The sequence below is a fragment of the Cebus imitator genome, unplaced genomic scaffold, assembly GCF_001604975.1.
Source record: "Cebus imitator isolate Cc_AM_T3 unplaced genomic scaffold, Cebus_imitator-1.0 Scaffold89, whole genome shotgun sequence".
Taxonomy (NCBI): domain Eukaryota; kingdom Metazoa; phylum Chordata; class Mammalia; order Primates; family Cebidae; genus Cebus; species Cebus imitator.
Window position 1 is genome coordinate 4,960,735 of NW_016107404.1, and position 24,348 is coordinate 4,985,082.

The following is a 24,348-nucleotide window of genomic DNA, read 5'->3' on the forward strand; positions in this document are numbered from 1 at the left end:
TTGTGTAACTAAATATTGTGTAATAATCCTGACTCAAAGCACCTAGTAGGTTAATTCTTGGTATTATAAAAGCAGTGCTGATGAGGGGGAATATACTTCTCTGCCGCAAAATTTTGCATGTGTGAATAGTTATTACCAAGATGGAAAAAAAGAAACTACTTTCATCTATACTTTTTCTCACCACTTGAGTCCTTTTTAATCTTCTTGGTATCCAAGAATAATCTCTTTATTAAACCATGACATTTCAAGTTGGTGCATTTTAAGTTTTCTTCTGTAAAATTCTCTTCCCTTACCTGAAAAGAAGAAAAAAAAAAAAGAAAAAAAATTTGTTATGTATCTAGCGTACTCCTGATTTGTCTTTTGACTGAGTCAAAGCTGAGAATCAATGCATTAAGAGTCAGGATAATTTGAAGTTTGATCATCAGGCTCTCATGGTCTAGAATACAGTCGGAGCAAAAGTTTGATTCGGTATATCCCCTGTTGCCAGAGATATGATCCGCCTGTCTTCTTGTCTTTTAGTCTTGTTAGAGATGTATTATCTTTTCTTGCCAAGATTGGAATGTAGAGGAGGAAGAGATTTAAATCTGAAAATTATATGAGTACTTCCTCCAGAGCTATTGATTTTGCTTTGAATGTGGATGAGACTAACAGCACACTGACCTTGAGTTCTCTTCACAGTGGGTAAACCTCACAAGTGCAACTACTGTGGACGAAGCTACAAGCAGCGCAGTTCACTGGAGGAGCACAAGGAACGCTGCCACAACTATCTCCAGAATGTCAGCATGGAGGCTGCTGGGCAGGTCATGAGTCACCATGGTGGGTAGAAATTGTGTTCATCATTTTTATTTCCCCCTACTGCTTTTGTAGTTCAACATGAAGCTAAAGTCTTATGCTGTTTAAAGCTAATTTAGATCACTTTAACTTAAATGAGTTATAGCTTTGGGATACATTACAAATAATCTATATTGAAATTTTGTGATACTCCCAAATTATTTCTGATAATGTTTAAATTAGCATAATTATGACAATCAACCTTTGATATACCAAAGTACTATTCACTCTTCTTTTTCATTTATCTAACCAGGTAGTTAGAGCTGATTCCACGTTAGTCTGTAGGCCTCCTAAAAGAATGAATTGGTTATTTGCATATTTTCATCTCTGTTAGGTAAGTGATCAGTGATAGAATTTGAAATTTCTCCAATCTGCCGTGTAATTTTTCTGAGAAATTATCGATTTTGCTTTCTACAATATGTAAAACAATCTAGACAAAAATTAGACACACAAAAAAACCTTCTCCAAGCAAAACATCCTGATCTCTAAATACACTATGGCAGGTAGGAAGGCAGTCCCTAAGGTTTGTCAATGAATAATTCCATGTTCCTACGAAGTTAATTTAAATAATCAGCCTTATATAGGAAAATGATGAATTTCAATTCTTAAGATTTATAGTGTCTGTCTTGTCTAATTAGCTTTGTATACTAATAAGTTTTATTTGTACAAAGACAAAAATCTCAACTTTTTAGTACATGTATATCTTTTATTTATTTTATTTTATTGTTATTATTATTATTATTAAGATGGAGTCTCATTCTGCCACCCAGGCTGGAGTGCAGTGGAGCAGCCTCAGCTCACTGAAACCTCCACCTCCTGGGTTCGAGCAATTCTCCTACCTTAGCATCCTCAGTAGCTGGAATTATCGGCATGAGCTACCGTGCCTGGCTAATTTTTGTATTTTTAGTAGAGATAGGGTTTTGCCACGTTGGCCAGGCTGGTCTCAAACTCCTGACCTCAGGTGATCTGCCCGTCTTGCCTTCCCAAAGTGTTGGTATTACAGGTGTGAGCCACTGCACCTGGCCACATGTATATTTTTATTTGAAAAAGGTTTGCCAAGTATTAATTGGTATAGTTGGGAAAGGCTGCAGTCACTTTTAAAATATAAATCTCTATGTATTGGCTTAGACATAGGCAGATCAAGGATTATTTGTCCAGTTTTCTGTTCGTTTTATACAGTGTATACTATGGAACTGTGTTTGTTGGACAGCTAGTGATTATGTGTTGTTGACTTTGGAATTTTTTTAATTAAAATTTTTTGTCGTTATTCTGAACAACTGAAGCATTTCTGTCTAGTTTCTATAATCTAAAGAATCTAATTATATTGATTGTTGTGAGCAAGTTCATTTATTTTTATATTATCATTATTAACACTTTTTACAAACCTACCTGGGTTTCAAGTCTGGGTAAATTTGATATTGCAAGCTTGCATTATTTGGGCTAATGACAATAGCATAGGATCTAGAATGCAGAGATTACAAAATAGTGTGCCTTGGAGTCTGCCAAACCTTCTCTGGCTACATGGTGTCTGTGTATGTCCTTTATAGGCTTGGATTGAGGATTAAATGTGATTGAGTGTGTAATAAATGCCCAACACATGGTTTGCTTTGCTGTTAATATTTGAGAACATTAAATAACTGAATAACAGTAAACGTGCTATCCCCTATAAATTTGTTATTTACCAGCAATAACTTAAGGATTAGAGGTTTCATTTGCTAACCAAACATACCATTACTATTTAAATTGTTGGTTTTAAGGGTAGATTGAGGCAGGAAGCTGATGGAAGCTTGGGGGAATACCAAATCTTCCCCCAAAACACCTTATGGCATTGCTACTAGTTTTTCTATGTGATATTCTCCCATTGCAGTTCTGACATTTGATGTGGTTATGCATTTACAATTTTATTTATTATTTTATCATTCCTAGTTACTTATGGAATTCTGTATTGCATACACAGTCCTAAAAGACTGTATGGTAATAGGGAGATGACATGCAAATAAATTATTATAATCAACATTTAATTATCTGTTGGCAGATTGAACTTTTAGAGAATCAAACACTAACAAAAAATTTTAACAAGTATATTTTGGAGAAAGAAAAGATATGTCTTCTAAACAACTGCGGCCTCAGTCTTACCCCCATCCCCCAGATTGCTTAGCCCTCTACAGGCATAGGCCTTTCACAGGTGGTGCTAAGGCTGGAAAAAATTGGGAAAAAGTGGGAAAGAGTCAGGGACACTGGGTAGAGCAGAGGGTAAAGCCAAAGAGGAGAAGGGAATGAGGGTAGCTTCTGATATCATTTGTAGACCCAAATATTTCTTCTTAAATATTGGATATCATTTTAACCGCATAAGTTTATATTTATGGCATTTCATACCATACTATTTTTCTGGATTTGTCATAATAATAATTTGAGATTATCCTTAATCTCCATTACCTTTTATTAACATGCTTAATGGGAAATTGGCCATATGAGGTAGGAGTTGATAAATATTGTAAGAGAAAAATATGGTTCTGTAAAATGCTGCTAGAGTTCATGTTTAGCACACATCTCATATAAATAGCTTGGCATATGTCTCTTTTTAAACAGAGCCATGATGAAACTTATATTTATCCCCTTCTCTTACTGTATCCTGTTTATTTGTTTTCCTTTTTGTGGTAGATATGAGAGTTGCCATCATTGTGGTTGCCATTAGTTCCGTGAAATGAACTATTACTCCTTTTAAAAAAATACCTGACTAGTTATATTTTTCCTAATCTCTCTTTTCCAAAACATGTTTTTCCCTATATTGTTCTTCTAGTATGGAATTTTTTAAAGAAAAAGAGGCATTTTTGACTTACTCAGAAAACATTTTTCAAGAGCTTACTATGTGCTAAGTTATATAGAATATTCTGGTGTATAAAAATAAATGGACAGTTTTTTAATACACTTATTTTATAGTCTGATAGGAAATACATACTTTAAAAAAACAAAATAAAGCAAAAGTTCTAATAAAGATGGATACACAGTTTTCTGAGAACATAGATGAAGAATTAATCTGACTCTGGAAAAGTCAAGAGAGGCGTCTTACGTGCAGCAGTGTTCAATCCAAACATGAGGGACGGGTAAAAATTACATAAATCAGACAGGACACAGAGAATGTACAATCAAGGAGAAGAAGAGGCTTGGAGATATAAAAGATAATTAACAAATTCCCTGATGTTGAGTGTAACTGCAGTTTAAGGAGTGGTAGGAAATGAAGCTTCTGAATTAGTAGGTTATGCTGCAGTCTTCTCTGCTAATCTGGTGTTTGAATTTCATTGTGTAACTGATAGAGAGTTACTGAGGTGAATCAAATTTGTTATTATTGAGGCAATCAAATCAAGAAAAATGTCTTCAATGAGGATTCATGATAGGTGCCTACCTAGGGCAGGCGGTAGGGTGTGAGGAGAGACTGGAAATGAGAATGCCAAGGAAAAGATGAAAAGGTAGTGGCAGGACAAGAGAACAAGGCAAAATATTGAAGACATATTTAGGAGGTAGAATAAAATGTTCTTAGAAAAGTTGATTGAGTTTGAGGAAAAAGCAGGAATATCATGACTCACAGTTTTGGAAATAACAATTGAGTTTTATGACAGATTATTTAATTTATATAATTAAATTATTTAATTGGGTTTGATAAGCTTATTTAATTGGGTTTTAGGGCAGATTATCTTATTTAATTGGGTTTTATCACAGGTTATCTTGTTCAATATTATCTATATGTTGTTTTTTTAAGTCTGCTCAGCTTGAAGAAAAAGCTTTAAAATCAAACTATGTTATTACATTATACCCGAAACCTAAAGATGAAAATGAAAGTGCAAAGCAGAAAGATAGCCAGCTTAAAAGGTATATATATTGTTAGGTTTATGCTTAGAATTGTTTGGGAAAGGGAGGTTCTTTTTCACAAGTGTGGAGACATAATTGGGCACCCGCACTTTGGACTAAGCTTTTTTGACTTATTTTCATTGGGTGTCATAAGGCAGTGAACATCCATTGAATATTATATTTCTGTTGTAACATAAAAGGTATTAAAGACACAAATTCAACAAAGTATAACCCCTCAGGTTATTTACCAGCTATTGGAAGAAATAGACCAGTAAAACAGCAATACAGTACTATGTGATAAGCATTATGAAGACATAGAGGACATGCCTAAATCAGCAGGGCATCCAAAAGGAATTTCCCAGGAATTTATGTTTGAGCTTAGTTTTAAAAGGCAAAAAATGTGAATAATAAAGGGAGAAGGGTGTTTCCTGAAAAAGAACAACATGTGTGAACAACTACCAATGTAGCATCTAAAACACCTGGGGTACCTCCATGTGTGTTTGTAAAGAAATTTGGTTAGGGAGGAGGAGAAACAGAAGACTGGGTAAAAAGAAGAAATCTAGGATTTGCCACAGGTGTCTAGCATGGTTGATGGGGCAAGTAGTAGTGTCATTTACTGGCATAGTAATTAGGAAAATGGAAGAAAGAGAGGCAAATGTAGATTTTTTTTTTCACCATATTCTCTTATGTGCCTATGAGATAGCCAAGTAAAACTGTCTAGGAAGAAGTTAAATATTTAGATCTCAAGCTCTTGAGAGGGGCCTGGGTAGGAAACAAAAATTCAGGATCCATCATTATTTAGGTAGTGGCCTAATGTAGTAGTTTTTAATAAGGCAGTACAGATAAATACAGAGTGAGACATTGAGAAGGCCAAGAACACACTAGCAGAAAAATAATTTCATGAAGATGAGTAAGAGCAGAGTAGGAACATGGAAAGAGTGATTTCACAGAAGCCAAAGCAAGTGTCAGCACTGCCAAATGCTGTCAAGAAAATAACTAAGATAACTGTAAAGGTTTTTTTTAGATTGAACAACATGGAGAAAATTTGCAACAATATAGAAGACATCTGTTGTTTTTGCCTGCCTGACATCCTTTCCTTATTCTCTTGATAGCAAGAGTGCCCATTTAGCTTTAGAGAACTTTCCTGTTGCGTGTAGCTGTGGCAGGACCATCAGTTCAGTTACCCTGCTGTCTCCTGGCCAGGGGTTGGACATGTGACCTAATAGATGTCCCTTAGACTTTCTTCTTGAAATTTGAATTTTGGGTGAACTATTTGGTTTTTTAAAAAGATACATTAGGAATACGCTTATGGTTCTGCCTTTATGGTTTATCAATGTGATGAAACAATGATCTAATGGAAGTATGTTTTTGTCTTGGGTATAACCTCAAAAATAAGGTCAAAGAGAATTTAAAGTTTGTTCAAACAGGGGAAGTTAGCTTATTGGTATATTTTTAGCCCAGGTAAATGTCTATGTGATTAAGCATTATTGAGATATCTAGGGAATTTGTTTTATGTTTGTAGCAATATAGACACAGAAATATTTTGATGAGTTGCACCCAGATCCATGAAGCAAAACAAGAAAAAAAATAAGATTACTTACAAATAAGGGAAAACGTATCGGGTTTTTACCCAATGGCAGACCTTATGAATAAATCTGACTGGTTTATAAAAAGTCAATACTCAAAATACATCTACAAAGAATAGTATAGCATAGTGGTTGAGCCAGCCTCTGGAGCCAGACTCCTAGTAGTAATAACATTCTCTACCAGCTAGATGGAAAGCCTGCGGAACTTACTTAACATTTCTGGGTCTTTGTGCCCTCATCTGTAGAGTGAAGATGGCATTACACCTATTTCATGAAGTTGCCGAATTAAATTAATTATTAAATGCAAAGCCTTAAAATAGCACGTAGCACATAGTATACGTCAGTTATTATTATTGCCAATGTGGTAGCAACAAGATCAATTTTTGACATGTGAAGGACTATTGTAAAGTAGAAGTTAGATCAGAACTCTGCCAAAGTCATCGTTTTCGGTTCACATGAGCTTCATTGAACTTGGGACAAATCATCTGAATTGAGGTGGATGTGGTATGGGACAGTTCCCACGCCCAGGTTTCGTTTTGAGTGTTAAATGCGTTCAAATATGAAAATTCAGGGTGAAACTTAGAGCAAAACTGCCAGGTTTTGGCCTACTCATTTCAGAACTAATTAGCATATTCAATATTGGGGGCAAACCCATTTACCAGTTTTGCTAGTTTTTTTAGCAAAATTTATAACAACTTTTTTTTTTTCTCTTTCCAAATTATTTCATTTTGATCTTGGCCTCTGACATATTATTGTCTTTGGTCCATTCTTGGACTGCTTTTTAGTTTTATAGTTAATTCTAATAATGTAGTAAGTGCTTATAAATCCACTATCCAAACAAAAAATTAAGATTTTGACCACAATTTGTACCTCATTACCTGCTTCTCCACCACAACACCACCACTGTGCCATCTTTCTGGCCCCGCTTATGTGAATTGTGTGGTCATCCTTGAATGTTTTTGAAATTCTTTGCTTTTTTGTTGACTCTTTTGCCTTTGTGTAACTTTTTTAGTTGTTACTAAAAGAGAATATAATGGTTTTTGTGTAATATCTTGGGACATACTTTCTCCATGTGATAACATCATGAATTATATAGTGTAAACAATGACCTGTTTCCTTGTTCCTCAGTCTCACCTTGGAATTTTTTTTCCAAATTAACATCCAATAATTGCATAGTTGCTTGCTATTCATAGCCAGAGGACTTCTTATTAAATGTAGATTACAATTCAATTTTTCTGACCCATCTATAGGTTAGTTGAAACTTAGATGGAATGTTGATTTCTTTAAACATGTTCAAATCATGAAAACATGTTTTCACACTTTTTAATTTTTTCAAAATCAGCAACCTATTGGTTATTAAATACATCAACTGAATTGTACACTCAATTCTTCTAACTTTCATATCTTGCTTTCTCACTTATTTTTGTGTCTGCCAGGAAAATCGCCTCATAAATGAGAATACATTTGTTGTACACAGTGGGACTATCTTGTACAAATGAAAGGATCAGAGTAAATCATTTTACAGTGCATACTGAACAAGTAAAGTTATTCTAAGAAATGAAAGCTTTAGGTTTCCAGACAGTACTGGCGCAAGTGCAACTGGAGAAACCAACACTAATCAACAAGTAATGAGTTATGTTCTTTCCTGAGAACACTGTTTTTTTAATCAACTGATTTGCTCTGTCTGAGTTGTTACCCTATCCTTAATTAAATATCCTTGGATGGTATTTCTACTCAAAAAACAACTGTTGTAAGTTCTTTGTCTGCACTATGAATGTCAGTGTCTAAGGGCTAACATATTAGCCCATAACAACTTAGACAAATGGGATGAATAGTGAACAGCATTGGAGAACATATATCAGATGAATTAGGGCAGTAGTTTAGTGAGCCAGTGTGCCAATTTGCAAATGGATTCTTCTTCCTGCTGAAGAGCTCTTTTTAAAATAAATTACAGTCATAAGGCTGCCACAGTTTACTGTGCATAGACATGGTCAGGACTGGTTCTCCTTCATGAGGGCTACTTGGTGCAGGTATTTAAGCTACTGCCAATAAGGCTAACAGCTCATCAGATAGAAAATATGCTGCAGGAAAATACATGGGTTAAGAAAAACAGTTCATTTTTTTGCTGTTATTTTGTATGTCTGTTTCAGCTTTTCTCTAAAAAAAGTTGACTTACTTAAATTGTTTTTAAAAAATAAACTCTATATGCCTTGAAAATAGTGCAGTCTTAAAAGTAGTATTGATTTTAGTCAATGCGAAAAACACTTTCAGAGGAATAAGATGAGAAACCACATGAACAAGTTGGCCACCAATAGTGGCAACAGAGTATGTCATGAATTTAAGAAAGACTCAGATAAAATCAAGTCCTCTGGTATATGTGTGTGTTGTACAAATTTAAAGAGTATGCTTTCACTCTAGAGGGTATTCTTTCTACTTGCTTTTATTCAAGCATATTAGCTTTTATAATACATATTGAGATGTATTATAAAAGCTGGCAAATCCAGCTTTGTATCATCCAGAATGTTGAAGAAATTATCAGATTGCATCTTTCTATGGTTTTGTATAGTACCTCCTATGGAAGATTGTAAGGAACAAGAGCCTATTATGGACAACAATATTTCTCTGGTGCCTTTTGAGAGACCTGCTGTCATAGAGAAGCTCACGGGGAATATGGGAAAACGTAAAAGCTCCACTCCACAAAAGTTTGTGGGTAAGCATTACAAATGCTTTTGTTTCTTTGCAAGGTGATTTTAGTAGGAAAAGGCAAGTTCCCAGGTATTAGAAATATATATGGTATGTTTCAGTTCATGAAATGAATACCCATCTCTTTTCTCCATTATTCTTTCTACTCTCTGACTCTCTGTGTGCACCACACTTACAGCAACACACACAAACACGAGAAATAAAGACTAACAGTAGTCACCAACTCAAAATATGATGATATATAAAGTGAAATCACATGTAAAATATAAAATGTTAATTTGTTTAAAAAATAGTAATACAGAAGGGAAATTGTCTAGCCTATTGGCCAGTTTTGTAATCTGTTTTAAAATTTCATTAGTGCCAGGTTTTTAACTGTTTTCTTTTTTTTACTTGTTAATATTTATGTGTAGTATTCCACCTTTGGAACACTAGGATGTGGGAATTATTTATATCTTAGTGCTCAAGGTCATCACCAAGATCTGATTGTAAAAATTTAAAAAATATTGCAACCTCAGGCATAAATTGGTTAATTATTTTAGTATTTTATCTAGAAAGAAGAGAATTTTTTTTTCTTTTTTTCAAAATTCTGCATTGGAAAAATAATGCAGCAACCTACATTCAAGATGTTTCATATTTGGATCTTTATTTTATATTTTGATCTTTGTTTTTCATCCAGCCTATGATTTTGAGCTGAAAAGATTAAATATCATATATTTAGACTTTCCCTTTTCATTTCCAAACCCTTAGATATTCTTTGATACGCCCAGTGTTGGCATCATTCTGAATGCATGCTGTAAGTCATAGAGTGTCTCTGGGGATACAAAAAGCATGGACTTTTTAAAAAGAAATATTAATAATAGAGACAGTAAAAATAATTGTTACTCATTGTATATATATCTATTCTTGTAGACTTAATGTAGGATAAAAATATTCAAACAGATTCATATTCTAGTATCAGCATTGTGGGACATCCTGAGTAAAGGGTGATTGAGAGAAGAATCTTTGCTTTGGTTATTTCAGGGAGGAGAGGATAATACAATACTATTTCTTTAGGAAACACATAAGAAGGTTTCCTTTCAATCTGAAACTGAAGAACGAACACATCACCAAAATAGCACTTTAAGACTAGCTGGAGGGGTTTATTGAGAACTCATTGAAAGAAGGCTGAAGGGTGACTGTAAGGGCCATAGTTTATACTAAGTCAGTTGAAAGCTTCTGAGTTATACACAAAGAACTGCCTCAGGCATTAGGTAACTTTTCTTTGGTTATTGTAGGTAACTATGAAGAAAAAAGAAATAAACAGCCAGTTCACTTATTTTTAATATTGGTTTGTTTGATGGCTGTATTTAAATGCTTAAATCTAACTAGACTCTAGTATAGTTGGAAAATATATATAATTTATTATTCTTCTTTCTGTCTTCTGAATTTATGTACTGCACTCTTTGTAACATTTTTGTCATGTTTCCTGACTTAGAGATGTTACTCTCAATTCTATTTCATTGCATTCCTTAGAAAAGGACAGATTTTTAGAAAGTTACAGTATGATTTTAAAATATTTATATTATATTTTTAATTAAGAATTTGAGAGTATATTTTTCTTTATTTGGATTTTATTCTAGTACCGTATATCAAACAGTAGCCACAGTAACTACTTCTATTATTGTTCTTGAAACAAAAAATTTCATCATTCCACACTTACTATAAATTGCCTTCTCCATGTGCCTCAGTTAAAATACTGTTCTTTGACCTTATCAAACTCTCTAGTCCAATGATCCCTGAACTTCCTGCATATCCACTTGTCTCTCCCTCTCTTTTCTTATTCAGCATAGATTCCATGGCTCACCACTTTGACATCTCTCTTGTCAGTTTTCTTGCCTTTCTTGCCCTGGTGGCTGATCTATCCCCTTCTCCTGGTGAAACCCCACTCACTCTCTCGTAAAGCTGTCTGAGCATCCTTTCCATACTTATATCTCACTAGATGTGCACCCCAGCTTGCACATCTGGTACTTTTGCAGAAAATTCCATAGCCTGGTGAGTTGGCATCAATATAGATAAATGATATCCCAGATATCAGCTGGCCCATCCATCCTGTGGAGCAGCACTCCTTTAATCCATCCCTGAACAATCATCTCTCCTAATCACCATGACAGTGGCAACCTTCTGTACTCTCTGCAAACATGTTCTCTCTCTCCTTGGTGATCTTTTATCTATATTCACAGGAAATAAAATCACTGGAAGTGATTTCAACATAATATTACCAATTCTATAGGATTGTATGCATCCATGTAAATACTTATATATTTTTTTCCTTATTTCAATGAAAGAACTATCTCTCTTTCTAATTAAGGTTAATTCCTCTTCTTGTGCACAGTAATTCTCCTTTCCTGGCCCCCCAGATACCTCACACTATTATTTTTCCTCTTTCTCACTTACATTTTTAACGTCTCCCTGCTATTGGGCATTTCTTATCAGCATTTAATGCAATAAATTCTCATAATTAAAAAATAATCTTCCTTTAAGTCTCATCTCCTTCAAGGTATACCTATAGTCTCCTTTTCTTCAAATATGAAATTGTTGAAAGAATCTCTGTGCTTGTTTTCTGTGATTTCTTTTTTTTCTACTCATTTCCAAGTCCATGCAACCTGTTTTTCTTTCCTCACACTCCATCGAAATTATTCTCATTGAGGTCAAGACTAGCTTCTATAGTGCCAAATCCTGTAGACCCTTTTAAGGCAGTTTCTTACACAACTCCTAGAGAGTATCTGCCACTATTTAATAGTCAGTTCCTTGGGAAACACACTCTTTTCTTGGTTTTTATGACATTGTTCCCTCTCTCTGATTGCTGTTTCTCAGGATTCTTTATGGACTTATTCTTAACAGCTAGCTATGCAAGTGGGGCAAAGTACAAATGGAGGCCCCCATTCATTGCCTAAATATTTTTATATTATAAATCTAGATGTAAAACTTATTATCTACCCTTCTAACTTTGCAATTCTCAGATTTCTTGTAGCTCTACACTAGATCTTGGCAGCACGAGCAGAACCACTCACTGGCTTACAGCCGGTCTCCTCTCTTAGACCGACGTTCTCCCCATTATCAAAGGGGGTCTCACACACATGTGTATGGATACCCCAGCTTGCACATCCAAGTTCTTTTTACGTTGCTCCCCATACATACCACATAAAGACCAGTGCCTTGGCTGTCAGGCCTAGATGTGTGCTTACCAGTGGCACAGTTGGTATGAAGTATTGTGGATCCTATGAAGAGAACTTTGTAGGCTCTAGAAGCAGGCTCAGAAATCATTTGAGAAATTCTGGGGTCTTGGGTGCCCAGAGAATGGTCTGGGGAGTGAGTGCCAGATCAGCACATTCCCTTGGCCCTACAAGCTCCTCATTTCCTGAGAAGAAAGGCTCAGGGCTCCCTAAACATTGGGCCCAGTGCAAACCCCACTTTCCTTGATCTATGAGTAGGCAGAAAAATCTTAGTGTTATTCCAGGTTCTATTTTTGACCCATCCTCTTCTCACTCTACCTGGGTGACAGCAGTTATTTGCACGGCCTCAGAAGTTGCTTTCTGTCAACTGATGACTCTCATATCTACATCCCAGGCCCAGGTCTCTCTTCTTCATTTGAGACCATATCTTACTGGACATGACTATTACTCATTGTCCTCCCCAAACTGAATTCATTGTCTTTTCTATCTCATTGTCATCCACTGAGTTTCCTAGGCCAGAAACCTACAGCACCAATTTTCTAAACCTCCTTGCTAAATGAATACCTTCAGGCGACTTCCCTGCTTAACCCCCTTCAATCTGTGTTCCTTTAGGGTAACATTCAAACTTTTAGCATATTTAGCCTTAAAATTTTTAAATCGAACTTGTCTTTCTCATTTATTTCCACTCTTAGCCCTATTGAAGTTTTCCTCATTCATAAGCCATGCCCTCTTGCCTCTGATCCTTTCTACCAGCTGCACCACCTCATGTTTCTTCCTTGGCTAATGTTTACAATCACATTCTTGTCCTTGATGTCATTTTCTTCAAGAAGTCTTCCTTTAGTCCCTAAGTATGAGCTAAATATTCCTCTTATTTGACCCCATTGCACATATCACATCATAAATTATCCTTAAATTGCTATCGTTCCTTCAAAACTGTAAGCTCTTTGAGAACGTAGATCAGGTTTGTCTAGCTTGACTTTGAACTGTTTGACATTGCGTATTTCTTAAACTGAGTGCCATGAGATAATTTTTCCTCATTTTATCTTTCCATTTTTCTTACTCTAATCATTACAGTGATCTCATGTAGAGGCCATTTCTTTAAATCTGAAATAATTCTGTCTACCTTAATGTGCTTTTCCAGAATGCAGACCTATCAATAAACATTTTTCCATCAAAATTACAAGTTGAGCATCCATTCACAACAACATATTAACCATTTATAAGAAGTCCACATATGTTTTTAAGAAGCATTTATCTGTAAGATTTACCTATAAAAGTAACTGGTAAATAGAGACCACATTGTCTTAGGGACAGAATTTTTAAAAGATAAAATATTCTGTTCAAAACCAGCAATATCTGGCTAAAAATCAAAACTTCTTTTCCTGTTGTAAGCACCAAAACTCTTTTATAGTTAACTGTCAGACATTACGTTGATGTAAAATATCGGAGTAAAATTATATTTGTTGAGGTGTACATTAAAGGAAAAACTACAAGCATACTTCAATCAAGAAAACGTATGGGAACCTAGCAATGGGTATACGTACCAGAACCATCACATACACATGTCTAAATAAGAAAGAATGATATAAAATGAATAATTATTAATTTCAAAAAGCAAAACAATGAAACAAGATTTTCAAAGTTTACAAGCAAATACTTTCTGAAATAACTCCTAATTTTATTTTTAAATAATCCTAAATTTCTTTCGTTTGTATCAGGTAATACAACTTTTAAAAGTATTTTAATAATGACTTTTAAAAAATCTCTAGAATGACGTATATGGATTATATATATATATATTTTCTAAAATAGTGGCTAAATCAACCAAATTAATCCTACACAACAGTGAGGTGCCATATGTTATAATCAGATCACTCTCACTTTTATGATCTTTGTGGCTTGCTCACTAATGTTTAAAATATGCAAAATCAAGCATAGTTTCTGACTTATTTTTATTAGGTATTTATTCTTCCTCTTATAGTCCTTGAGCTCTATTCAAGTGAGAATCTTAAAAGAAAATGAAAATAAGATAAACTCACTCATTTCTTTCAGATTAGATACATTCTCATGATGGCATCAGAACAAATGCATATGACTTATGAAATTTTTGTTGCTTTTATATTTTTTTTCATGTCAAGAATGTTTGTGGCTGGGCCCAGTAGCTCATGCCTGTAGTGGCAATACTTTGGGAGGCCAAGGTGGGCAGATCACTTGAGACCAGAAGTTCTAGACCAGCCTGGCTAACATGGCAAAACCCCATCTCTACTAAAAATACAAAAATTAGTCAGGTATGGGGGTGCATGCCTGTAGCTGAGGCATGAGAATCGCTTGAACTGGAGAGGTGGAGGTTGCAGTGAGCAGAGATCATACCACTGCACTCCAGCCTGGGCAACAGAGCAAGACTCTGTCTCAAAAAAAAAAAAAAGTGTGAGTGTCAGCAGAATTGCCAAATACTTGACTTAAAGAGTCATATATACCAAATTATGAAAAATGGAGGCAATTAGTCAAGTTTGTACCCTTTCATAATTTTAATCTGATTCTAATGTTGTTGTATTCTTTTTTACTTCTTTCCCCTCCCACTCCCTTACAGGGGAGAAGCTCATGCGATTCAGCTACCCAGATATTCACTTTGATATGAACTTAACATATGAGAAGGAGGCTGAGCTGATGCAGTCTCATATGATGGACCAAGCCATCAACAATGCAATCACCTACCTTGGAGCTGAGGCCCTTCACCCTCTGATGCAGCACCCGCCAAGCACAATCGCTGAAGTGGCCCCAGTTATAAGCTCAGCTTATTCTCAGGTCTATCATCCAAATAGGATAGAAAGACCCATTAGCAGGGAAACTGCTGATAGTCATGAAAACAACATGGATGGCCCCATCTCTCTCATCAGACCAAAGAGTCGACCCCAGGAAAGAGAGGCCTCTCCCAGCAATAGCTGCCTGGATTCCACTGACTCAGAAAGCAGCCATGATGACCACCAGTCCTACCAAGAAAACCCTGCCTTAAATCCCAAGAGGAAACAAAGCCCAGCTTACATGAAGGAGGATGTCAAGGCTTTGGATACTACCAAGGCTCCTAAGGGCTCTCTGAAGGACATCTACAAGGTCTTCAATGGAGAAGGAGAACAGATTAGGGCCTTCAAGTGTGAGCACTGCCGAGTCCTTTTCCTAGACCATGTCATGTACACCATTCACATGGGTTGCCATGGCTACCGGGACCCACTGGAATGCAACATCTGTGGCTACAGAAGCCAGGACCGTTATGAGTTTTCATCACACATTGTTCGAGGGGAGCACACATTCCACTAGGCCTTTTCATTCCAAAGGGGACCCCTATGAAGTAAAGAACTGCACATGAAGAAATACTGCACTTACAATCCCACCTTCCTTCAGATGTTGACATACCTTTTATTTTTTTTAATATTATTACTGTTGGTAATTCTTATTTTGTGGACACAGTGTCATTTGTTCTGCCTAATAATGATAAGGAAGAAACAGAAGAGAGAAGGGACGAGGATATTGTTTCTTTATCACTTGGCTTGTTTATTTTGTGGGAATTTAAGAGCAGTGCATTTCTACCAAGGCATATCATGCTTTGAAAAATCACTTGATGCATAAAGATTCACCTAAGAGATTTTAATTTGCCACTGATATTCAGGATTATGTTTGAAGACAGGAAAGTTTAGAGTTTTCTGGGTAGGATATTGGTGGTTTAAAATGGTATAAGTAACTTTATTCTTGAAAGAAGAATGTGTTTCAAACTGTAAACCGAATTTTTGTTCTTCAGAGATTATGGAACACAAACACTTTGTTATTTTCAGTGATAACTCCTAAGATGAGCTGAGTTGTTGTTGTGGGTTCTATGTTTACTTCCCCTATGGAATTTATAATTCAGTATGTTTTACACTGTACCATATAGGAAAACTTTTAAACTACAGGTAGTTAAGGGCCACCTACAATACATCTGAGGTCCTGTGATCTTATTTTTCTAAACATAAGCACTGTTTTTCCATAGTTTTGATGACTGGCATTTTATAGACACCCCGGCAGCCTTACTTTTAACACCTTTATTGAATAGTATTTTTATGTGGTTTTCAGAATAACATATGGTCTAAGAGTGGATAAAAGGCAGTCAATAATTTCTGGGAGGGATTTCTACTTTTCTTAAATTTGTTTGAGAGGTTTTCTTTTAAAGTTGTAATGTGATGGCAGCATAGTGTATGTATTTGTTTCTAAAAGTATGCTTACGATCGTCACTTTATCACCATTTAATCAGTGTTAACAAGTCAGCAGAAAAATTTAATTATGCTAACAATAGGGGGAGAAAACCCACTTAGAAATTCCTTTTCTGGCATTTCTCTTTTCACTGGTTTTCTTCAAGATGTGACCTCCAGTGTTCTGTCCATAGTTCATTCATCTTTTATTCTTCAAGTAGAAGGCCTAAAGTCTTGCTGTTGGCTATTTCTTTCAAAATCTCCACAGAGCAATTGCTAATTTGACCTGAATCTGGTAACTTGAACCCTGTAAGGTTATAGAACTAGGGTCATTTATTTTAGTATTTCTTCGGTAGTATTTACTACTCTTGCTGCAAAGAAAACAGAACAGAACTTCTTTGTAACCTGTACATTGGACAACAGATAAAAGAAATTAAAAAATAGGAAAGTTTACTTTTACCCTTCTTGGAGTCTAGAATGTGACAGAACCTCCAAAGGAAGATCCTGCACATTATTCTGTTTCCAAAACATTTAACTCTGTTAAGCCCTTGTCAGAAATGAATCTCAATCCCTTCGTATAGAATTCCCCTTACATGACGTAGGCTGCCATGTTTCATGTGCAGATTTGAATTTCATTCATGTGGGTGCTCTGTTTTTTCTTTGCAGTCCAACCACATTAGAGGAGAGGAACCAAGTGACACTGATTCAAGTCATTTTAGGGGGACATACTTGGAAGGCAGAACTTGATGCTTCTGTTTAGGGAGGACAGGCGTGACTGTGACTGGATTATCTGATAACCATTTGTGAATACTGAAATTCTGTTAAGCAGTAACTGATAACTGCTCTAAAAGATTATTAAATAGGATGCTGAAATTATGTTTCTTAATACAATGTGGTATGAGAATTACCAAGTAAAGAGAATTGTGGACATAAGCAAGTCTGGCCCCAATACTGCTCTTAACTCATTTTCCAGCTTACCATTTGCTATTTCTAAGAACTTCCAAGCACTAACACAGCACTTCTAAGCACTAACACAGCTAGAAATAGGCAAAATTGTTAGAACTCAACTCTCTTCTGCTAGTCCCTATCACAATTATTTTTGGGAAAATGTCCAAACTGTCCCTTTAAACCCAAGGGAATACACCACAACAGAGATATATAGAATGTCAACCATTTTATTTTATTTTATTTTTGCATGCCTTGGTACATTGTGAACATACAATCTATTCAAAGATGAAGCATGTTTTTGAGACTCTCTCACTCCTCTCACCCTAACCACTCCTGAATAATAATTGGAATCCGTTTTTTTTTTCCTTTTGGATGAGGTAAATAATTTTAAAGTTGATATTTTGTCTTTTACTGCAATTTAAGGAAATATTTGGATGTCAGTCAATATGTTCATAATTTTGGCTGCATATAAATTTCTGCTGGCATTATCTATGAATTTTCTTCCTGCTTATTTTTTTGTTTCAGTATATGAACAATCATGTATCTACCTGCCCCGTGATGAAACTGAATTTAGGTGGACCCTAAACATTTGTGTAGTTTCCTTATGAAGACAGTGCTAAGGCACTTTCCTTTTCTGATTTCATCTTTTTGGTAATCTGTTTTATTGAAAGTAGTTAGTAGTTGAGAGTGCATTTGCTACAAGTGTATACTTGTATTTTCCTAACTTCAGGAGGAACAGAAAGAGCTGGAGATGGCTCAGGGTGTGGCAAGGACAAATGAGGACAAGGTCAATTCAAATTTGTAGGTCAGAAAGAAGTTTATTGGACATAGTGTTTTCAGAGAAACTCTGGATGGTTATATTTGCATGTCTTTTCTTCACAAAAGGAAATATGCAAGGTTGTAGCATCAAAAATAAATATGAGAGTCAGACACCAAATGAATCAAGTTTTACATGACAGTTGTATGCCCAGTTTATTTAGGTGAGATTTCACATTACAGAAAATATTTGAGGAGCATGAAAATGGGTTATCTTCTATATTTTCCAGTTTGGCAAACATTCAGAATTTCATCACATTGCTTTGCCCTAATTTTGCCCAGAATTTTATCTTAACCTCTCTCTAATAGTGATGAATCATGTTTAAAAAGCCATTCTAATTAGACCTTTTTAAGACAGGGAAAGGGACCAGTAGGCAGACTGGAAGAAATTTCAAGTCATTGAGATATTCCATTGAGATTTTCTAAAGGGACAAAATTGGGAAAATAAGAAACTAGGACTTAGATTTGGCTAGATAGTAGAAAGTATCTCCCCTACATACATACAGGTAGTTGTACATATGAAGCATAGTGTATATGTGTGTGTGTATCACACACACATTCTTTTAAGGAGAATTCATGAAAAAGCAGTTGGAGTGATCAGATATATTGAAAAAACATACAGAAAATTTAAATGACAATTAATACTAAGAAATTAGGTGGGTTTACTTTATCAGGTTATAACAGGAATCACTAAAGACATTACTAGTGTGTCTTAAGGACTGTCTTAAGGACAAGTGGCAACTCTTAAACTAAAACTTTGGGTCTTTGTTATCTACTTACAGAACAAAGTGAAATAAACAATGATTAAACTGATTTGATATAAATTCAAAGATATTTAAAGTTTGTTTGGAATAGGAAGAAAATACAGAAAATAAATATTATCAACTGTTACCTACTGGCAAAGAAAGACAAGAATAGATTAGTGAGCCCAGTATTTTGTTTTTATGGTTTTTATCTTGGTTGTACAACTCACAAAACCCTGAAGTCTTTGGTATTTTATAAATGTTTAACAAAATTTATATCAGATTAAGGCACTGAGATGAAAATTATGTTCTCATCATCTTCCAAATTTTATTTCATCCTATCTCCAAAATGATTTCTTAGGGTAGAAAAAGAGCAGAAGAGACTGCAAAAATGCAAACAAAAAACTGTGTGCTTATAGTTTCAGGCAGAATTTAGACTGTCAGAGGTACTAGCTGCGTGATTCGTTTTTTAACTTTTGGATTGTTCACATCCAAAAATGGATAAATTACGTTTGTGGTTATCTTCAGTTATATATTATTTTAATACATGCTATCTGAAAGAAGAGTATTCTAAACCAGAAAATTCCCCAAATCCAAAAGAAAAAAAAAGTGGGAGGGGGTGAAATTGAAGTTTGTATTTATGAAAGTTATCTTAGAAATATTGTTAATTCCCAGTTTCTGCAAAATAATTAAAATATACAGTAACTGGTCTCCTACAGTCCTGAATTTAATGTATTGAATACTTATTTTCTTTATATTGGTGCCTTTTTAAAATGCATTGAGAGTGTCGGTTAGCTGTTGCAGCTCTACAACACTTTTAATATGCATTTTTAAAAATCACTTAAAATTGAGTAGTAGGTAATTCATCTTTGTTTTTAGGGCAAATCTTTAGAGCAGTTTCTAATACAGAAATTTTCAGCTCAGCTGTTAAAAGGAAAAGGAAACTTTGAAACTAGACGTTAATGCCTTTTTAGTTTCATATTATTTCTGAATATGATTACAAGATTATGTAGGTAAACTATAGAGTGAAACTTTACTTGTGAATTGAATTACAATTTGTGTTTTTGTTTTGTTTTTAAGGAAGAATAAGTTCTGAATCAAACAAGAATTTATTAGATAATTTTTGGTCAATAAAATACAGTATTGATTTGGATTTTCATCTCTAGACTAGTATTGTTCTAGTCTTGGAATCTGTGTTTTCTAATCTATTAGAAAACAGAGATTGAAAATTGATGGAATAATGTAAAAAAGTAGGTAATTAATTCTCCTTGAACAAAACAAAACTGAACAGTCATATCACATTGCTATTCTCCAAAGCATAATCTCAAATGGTTTCAAACCATGTTTGTGTATTACTTGCAATGGGCGTGTTAGGATATGACAGCTTTTTAAAAAACGAGCTGCTGGTTATACAAAGCAAATGGCATATGACCAAGAAGCTGTGATATTCTAGTGTTTCTTTTTATCATAGTGTATTACTAGGCCAAATAATGACACCTTGAATATTTTTACATTTACTGCAGAAACCTTAAACTTTGGAATTTCCCTAAGGTTTTTATGTAATATTCTATTTCTAGCTTTTTAGTTTTATCTTGCTGTACTGTAAGTTTGAGGATATTTTTCACATGCACTCTTAGGAATAAGTTCATAATTCTGTTTATGGGGCTTTCCTCCCATAACACTGCATTTGTATATTTTCTGTATAAATGTGCTGTGTATTAACCTTTGTCCCATACAGAGAGTGGTACATGAATGACTAGTTTTCTAAGATGTCCTTTTTATTGTGAATAAAATATAAAATTTAGAGGCCCTCTGCTAAGCCACATAAAGTACAGCATATAACTTCATATAGGTACAAATAAGCCAGTTTGCAGTGAATTGGGCCTTCAAATTACCTCAAGTGACATACAGTAAGAAAAGCTTCTTGAGCAGGTGGAGGTCACTGAATCCCCTACTATGCACTTATCAGGATTATACTTACTTTAATTTACTGGAAATTGATATTTTAAAACACAAGTACACTGTAACAAGGGAAGGAATCTGGGTTTGGGTTTTTTTGTTGTTGTTTTATTCTTGTTTTTTTAAGTAGTTCAAATTCTGAAACTGTGATTTAAAAATTTTTGACAGCCAAGCATTCTGAGTTTGAACATAAATCCCTTCCCTTTCTGTGTAACAAAGGTCTCTCTCTTATCTCTTAAATTTTGTTATGTTTCCCCAATCTTTCTTTGTCAGTCTCCTATCATTGTTTATGGATGTCTTTGCCTCTCTGTTCTTCTAAAAGTTTGAAGATTAGGTCAACTCTTATTTCCAATTCAGTGGTTATTTAATCTTATTTTTTTTTTGTTTGTGATTTTTGTTGGTTGTATAATCTGCTGACATATTTTTATACTCAAATGTAGTTTTCTATTAAAAAGAAAAGTGGTTGGATTAAAAATAGTAAGCTATATAACCTTCGCGTTACTTTCACTTTCAAATATTGGGTACCTAAAACATTACTTTAGAGATTATGTAATTCTATTATGGTATGTTTGCCTTCCTTTTTTGTTGGATTTTACATTCTGATTTGGCTTTCCTCCAAAAATGTATATCACGAAGACTAGACAACTATTTGCAAGTGTTTAGAAAGGTGTTAAAAATATAAAGCAAAGAGTCTTAACTTTCTCTTAATTGGGAGAAAAATGCTTTAACATTACTATAATAATATTCCAGGTTTGGAGGGGGTCTCCAGGCCCCATGTTTGCTGTTAATAGTTGGACCTTTTAGACCATGTGTTATTTGCAATCCCGGAACGATTGCTTCTGCTATTAGTTAAAAATATACTATTCTTTTCTCTCTGTACAAGTGCAATACTCCCCTTGAAGTCTTAAAAACTATGGTGATTTTTTTTTTCTTTTCTTACCTATTCTTCCTTTAGCTAATGGCGAAAAGAAACTCATAGTATGTTAAAGGACACGACAAGCAAAGAGAAAAACACTCCACAATCAAAAGATTACAGAATGTGGAAACCGCTAGTTTGATCTCATGGTATCTTTATTTAGGCTAAAATTTCCATGGAAATTAGTAATATTTTGCTTGAAAAATGTGTCCTAAAGTTGAACTTTTTACAGATTGAACCTTCTTCTTAGACCCTCGCCCAATGCTCTAAATTAAGAACCTAATACTTAATTTTTTAATTTCACTTGTCTCCTTTGAGAAATAAACTTTTAAATAAAAGCAAAGCACTTAGCTGAGTTTTAAACACTTACATATCACCTATTGGAGAAAAATTTTTAAAAATATTTGGAGCAGTCCTGTTTTCATACAAATTTATGTAAGAAGTATTTTTCTTATACATATTTATATGTAGTATGCTAATTTTCTTTTTTTATACCTGTGTCCCTGTAGTAAAATTGCTGTAATATAAATACATATTTTGTTAAAAGATAACATTTCTTTGGCATTTCTTTTAAAGGCAGTTACTGCATTTCTGCATTTGTACAGTATGTGTCTTGGCCATTTTAGATATTTTTCTTTAACAATACCAAAGGTAATTAGACTATTTTAAAGACTAATTGCTTGACAGTTTCTAGGATATTTTGTGTTTTAGAAGCAAAAAAAAAAAAAAAATGGTCAAACCAGTAAACCTCATTTTTTTTCAAACTAATAATTTGGGGAAATAAAAACTATTGTTTAAAAAGAAATATATATATATATATATATATAAATATAAATATATATGTAAAGTTAAAATTCCAGACCTTGTATGTCAGGTTTGCTAAGTGTAATGTAGTTTTTTTAAGGCTCAAATACCATACCTCAGAAAATGAGGTTTACTATGGAAATACTGAAACAGTCTTTGCAGCTGTGTGACAAGTCACTCTACTACATACTGATTTGGAGACCTCCACTAAACAGTTTTATCACTGCAGACTAAAATGTGGGACTTGTATTTTCTTTGTTTTTAATGCACACACATACATGTTCTGTGCATGTATGTGGTTACTGTGTATATGTGTATGAGTGTTGTATATGCATGTGTGAGTGTGTGTCTGTATGTGTGTACAACTAAAGAAGCTGCAGAAACTTTGTAATACTTTGTGAAAAGGATTATATTATAAAGGTTTGTACTGTCTGAGTGCACAGCTACTGGAATAAATTTAGGGAATCTCAGGAACAAGCATATAATTTGTCCAAGATTTATTTCTTCTCAGAAGTGTAAGTGCAGTTTTTAATTCTGTATATTATTTAATATTTTACCAATAAAATAAACTTCTGACATAAAAAGTTTGCTATAAAAACTTTCTGGTGAAAATTCTGTATACAAACATGTCTTCTAAATACAGAAGACTAAATTGTCGACTATACCAGGCTTAAATTATCATTGCCATTGTGTATTTCTCACACTTCCTGTTCCAGAGGTTTGGATACATGTGATATCTGCAATTGACATCTCAATCGTTAGTCAGTCTCCATCATTACTATATAGTCTACCAGAGCAGAGAATAGAGTATTACATGAATTGTTAAGAATGACATCTCTGTTCTTTAGACAGCTTTCATACATATCTTATTTCACTTTTAAAACAAATAGAGGAGTGTACATCAGAGCCTATCCGCTTTCTGTAGAAGAAAATAGTGAGATCTGAGGAAAGAAAATTGTGACTTACTCCAAAGTGCATAGTAGTGCACTTAAATTACACAAGAAGTTTGAGTGCTGTTATATGGTCAATAACACTACTACTATAGAAGCCAGCATTTCTTAGAAGTCAGACCAGGATAAAATTAAGATTTAAGTCATAGCCATTGTTTAATCACATTGCCAAAATCTGGTTGCCAGTCACAGACAATCTCTTTGTTTCTTAGATTTTACAAATGTAATTTATCTTTTGCCATGAGAAGCTTGTTCTATTATAAACATCTTCATAACCAGAAATGCAAAAGGGTATATGTGACTGCAAATTCATTTTATTTAGTGTCAGCTATTTGCTGTCCCTCAGGCCAATTTGAACTCCACCATTACATATGAGATAGCTGTTAGAGTCTTTCCTCACTGATATGTATTTATAGAATTCCTTGGATATTTATCATATTCCCCAATAATTTCACTTCCACATGTCACACAGAATGAAAAATACCAAAAATTCAAATGAAATTTTTCTGCCTTGACTGTATCATTATTCAAAATACTAACCTAATTTGGGCAGGGGAGGATGTAAAGGAGTGAAACAGCAAAGCAAAAAGAAGAAAAACTTATAAAATCACCCTCCAGTATTAAGTTTATAAAGGATTCCTTCATGATCAACAAGGAATATCAAATTCCCCTGGTGTATTATATCAACAGGAGCCAAATGAAAAGGATTTCTTGAAAAATGTGCCATATGCTCTTGACTTTTCAATTGCAATATGGTCAGAGAAATTATAAATAATTTAAATCTTGACATGATTGTAAGACTTTTTATCAGCAT

At 34.4% G+C, this 24,348-nt stretch overlaps 1 protein-coding gene across 18 annotated transcripts in view; it reads left to right on the forward strand.

Moving 5' to 3' along the window:
• The window catches only part of IKZF2 (IKAROS family zinc finger 2), a 160,562-nt gene extending 137,380 nt beyond the window's left edge, over positions 1-23,182 (forward strand). For 15 of the 18 annotated variants that reach the window (XM_017534992.2, XM_017534996.2, XM_017534991.2 and 12 more), the window contains 3 exons: positions 679-816; positions 8,830-8,973; positions 14,769-23,182. In XM_017534992.2, coding sequence (XP_017390481.1) covers positions 679-816; positions 8,830-8,973; positions 14,769-15,493 — 1,007 coding nt within the window. In that variant the 3' untranslated portion in view covers positions 15,494-23,182. The remainder of the gene's footprint in view (positions 1-678; positions 817-8,829; positions 8,974-14,768) is intronic. The other 3 variants (XM_017535003.2, XM_017535008.2, XM_017535002.2) reach the window with 2 other exon arrangements.
• Positions 23,183-24,348: the final 1,166 nt, after the last annotated feature.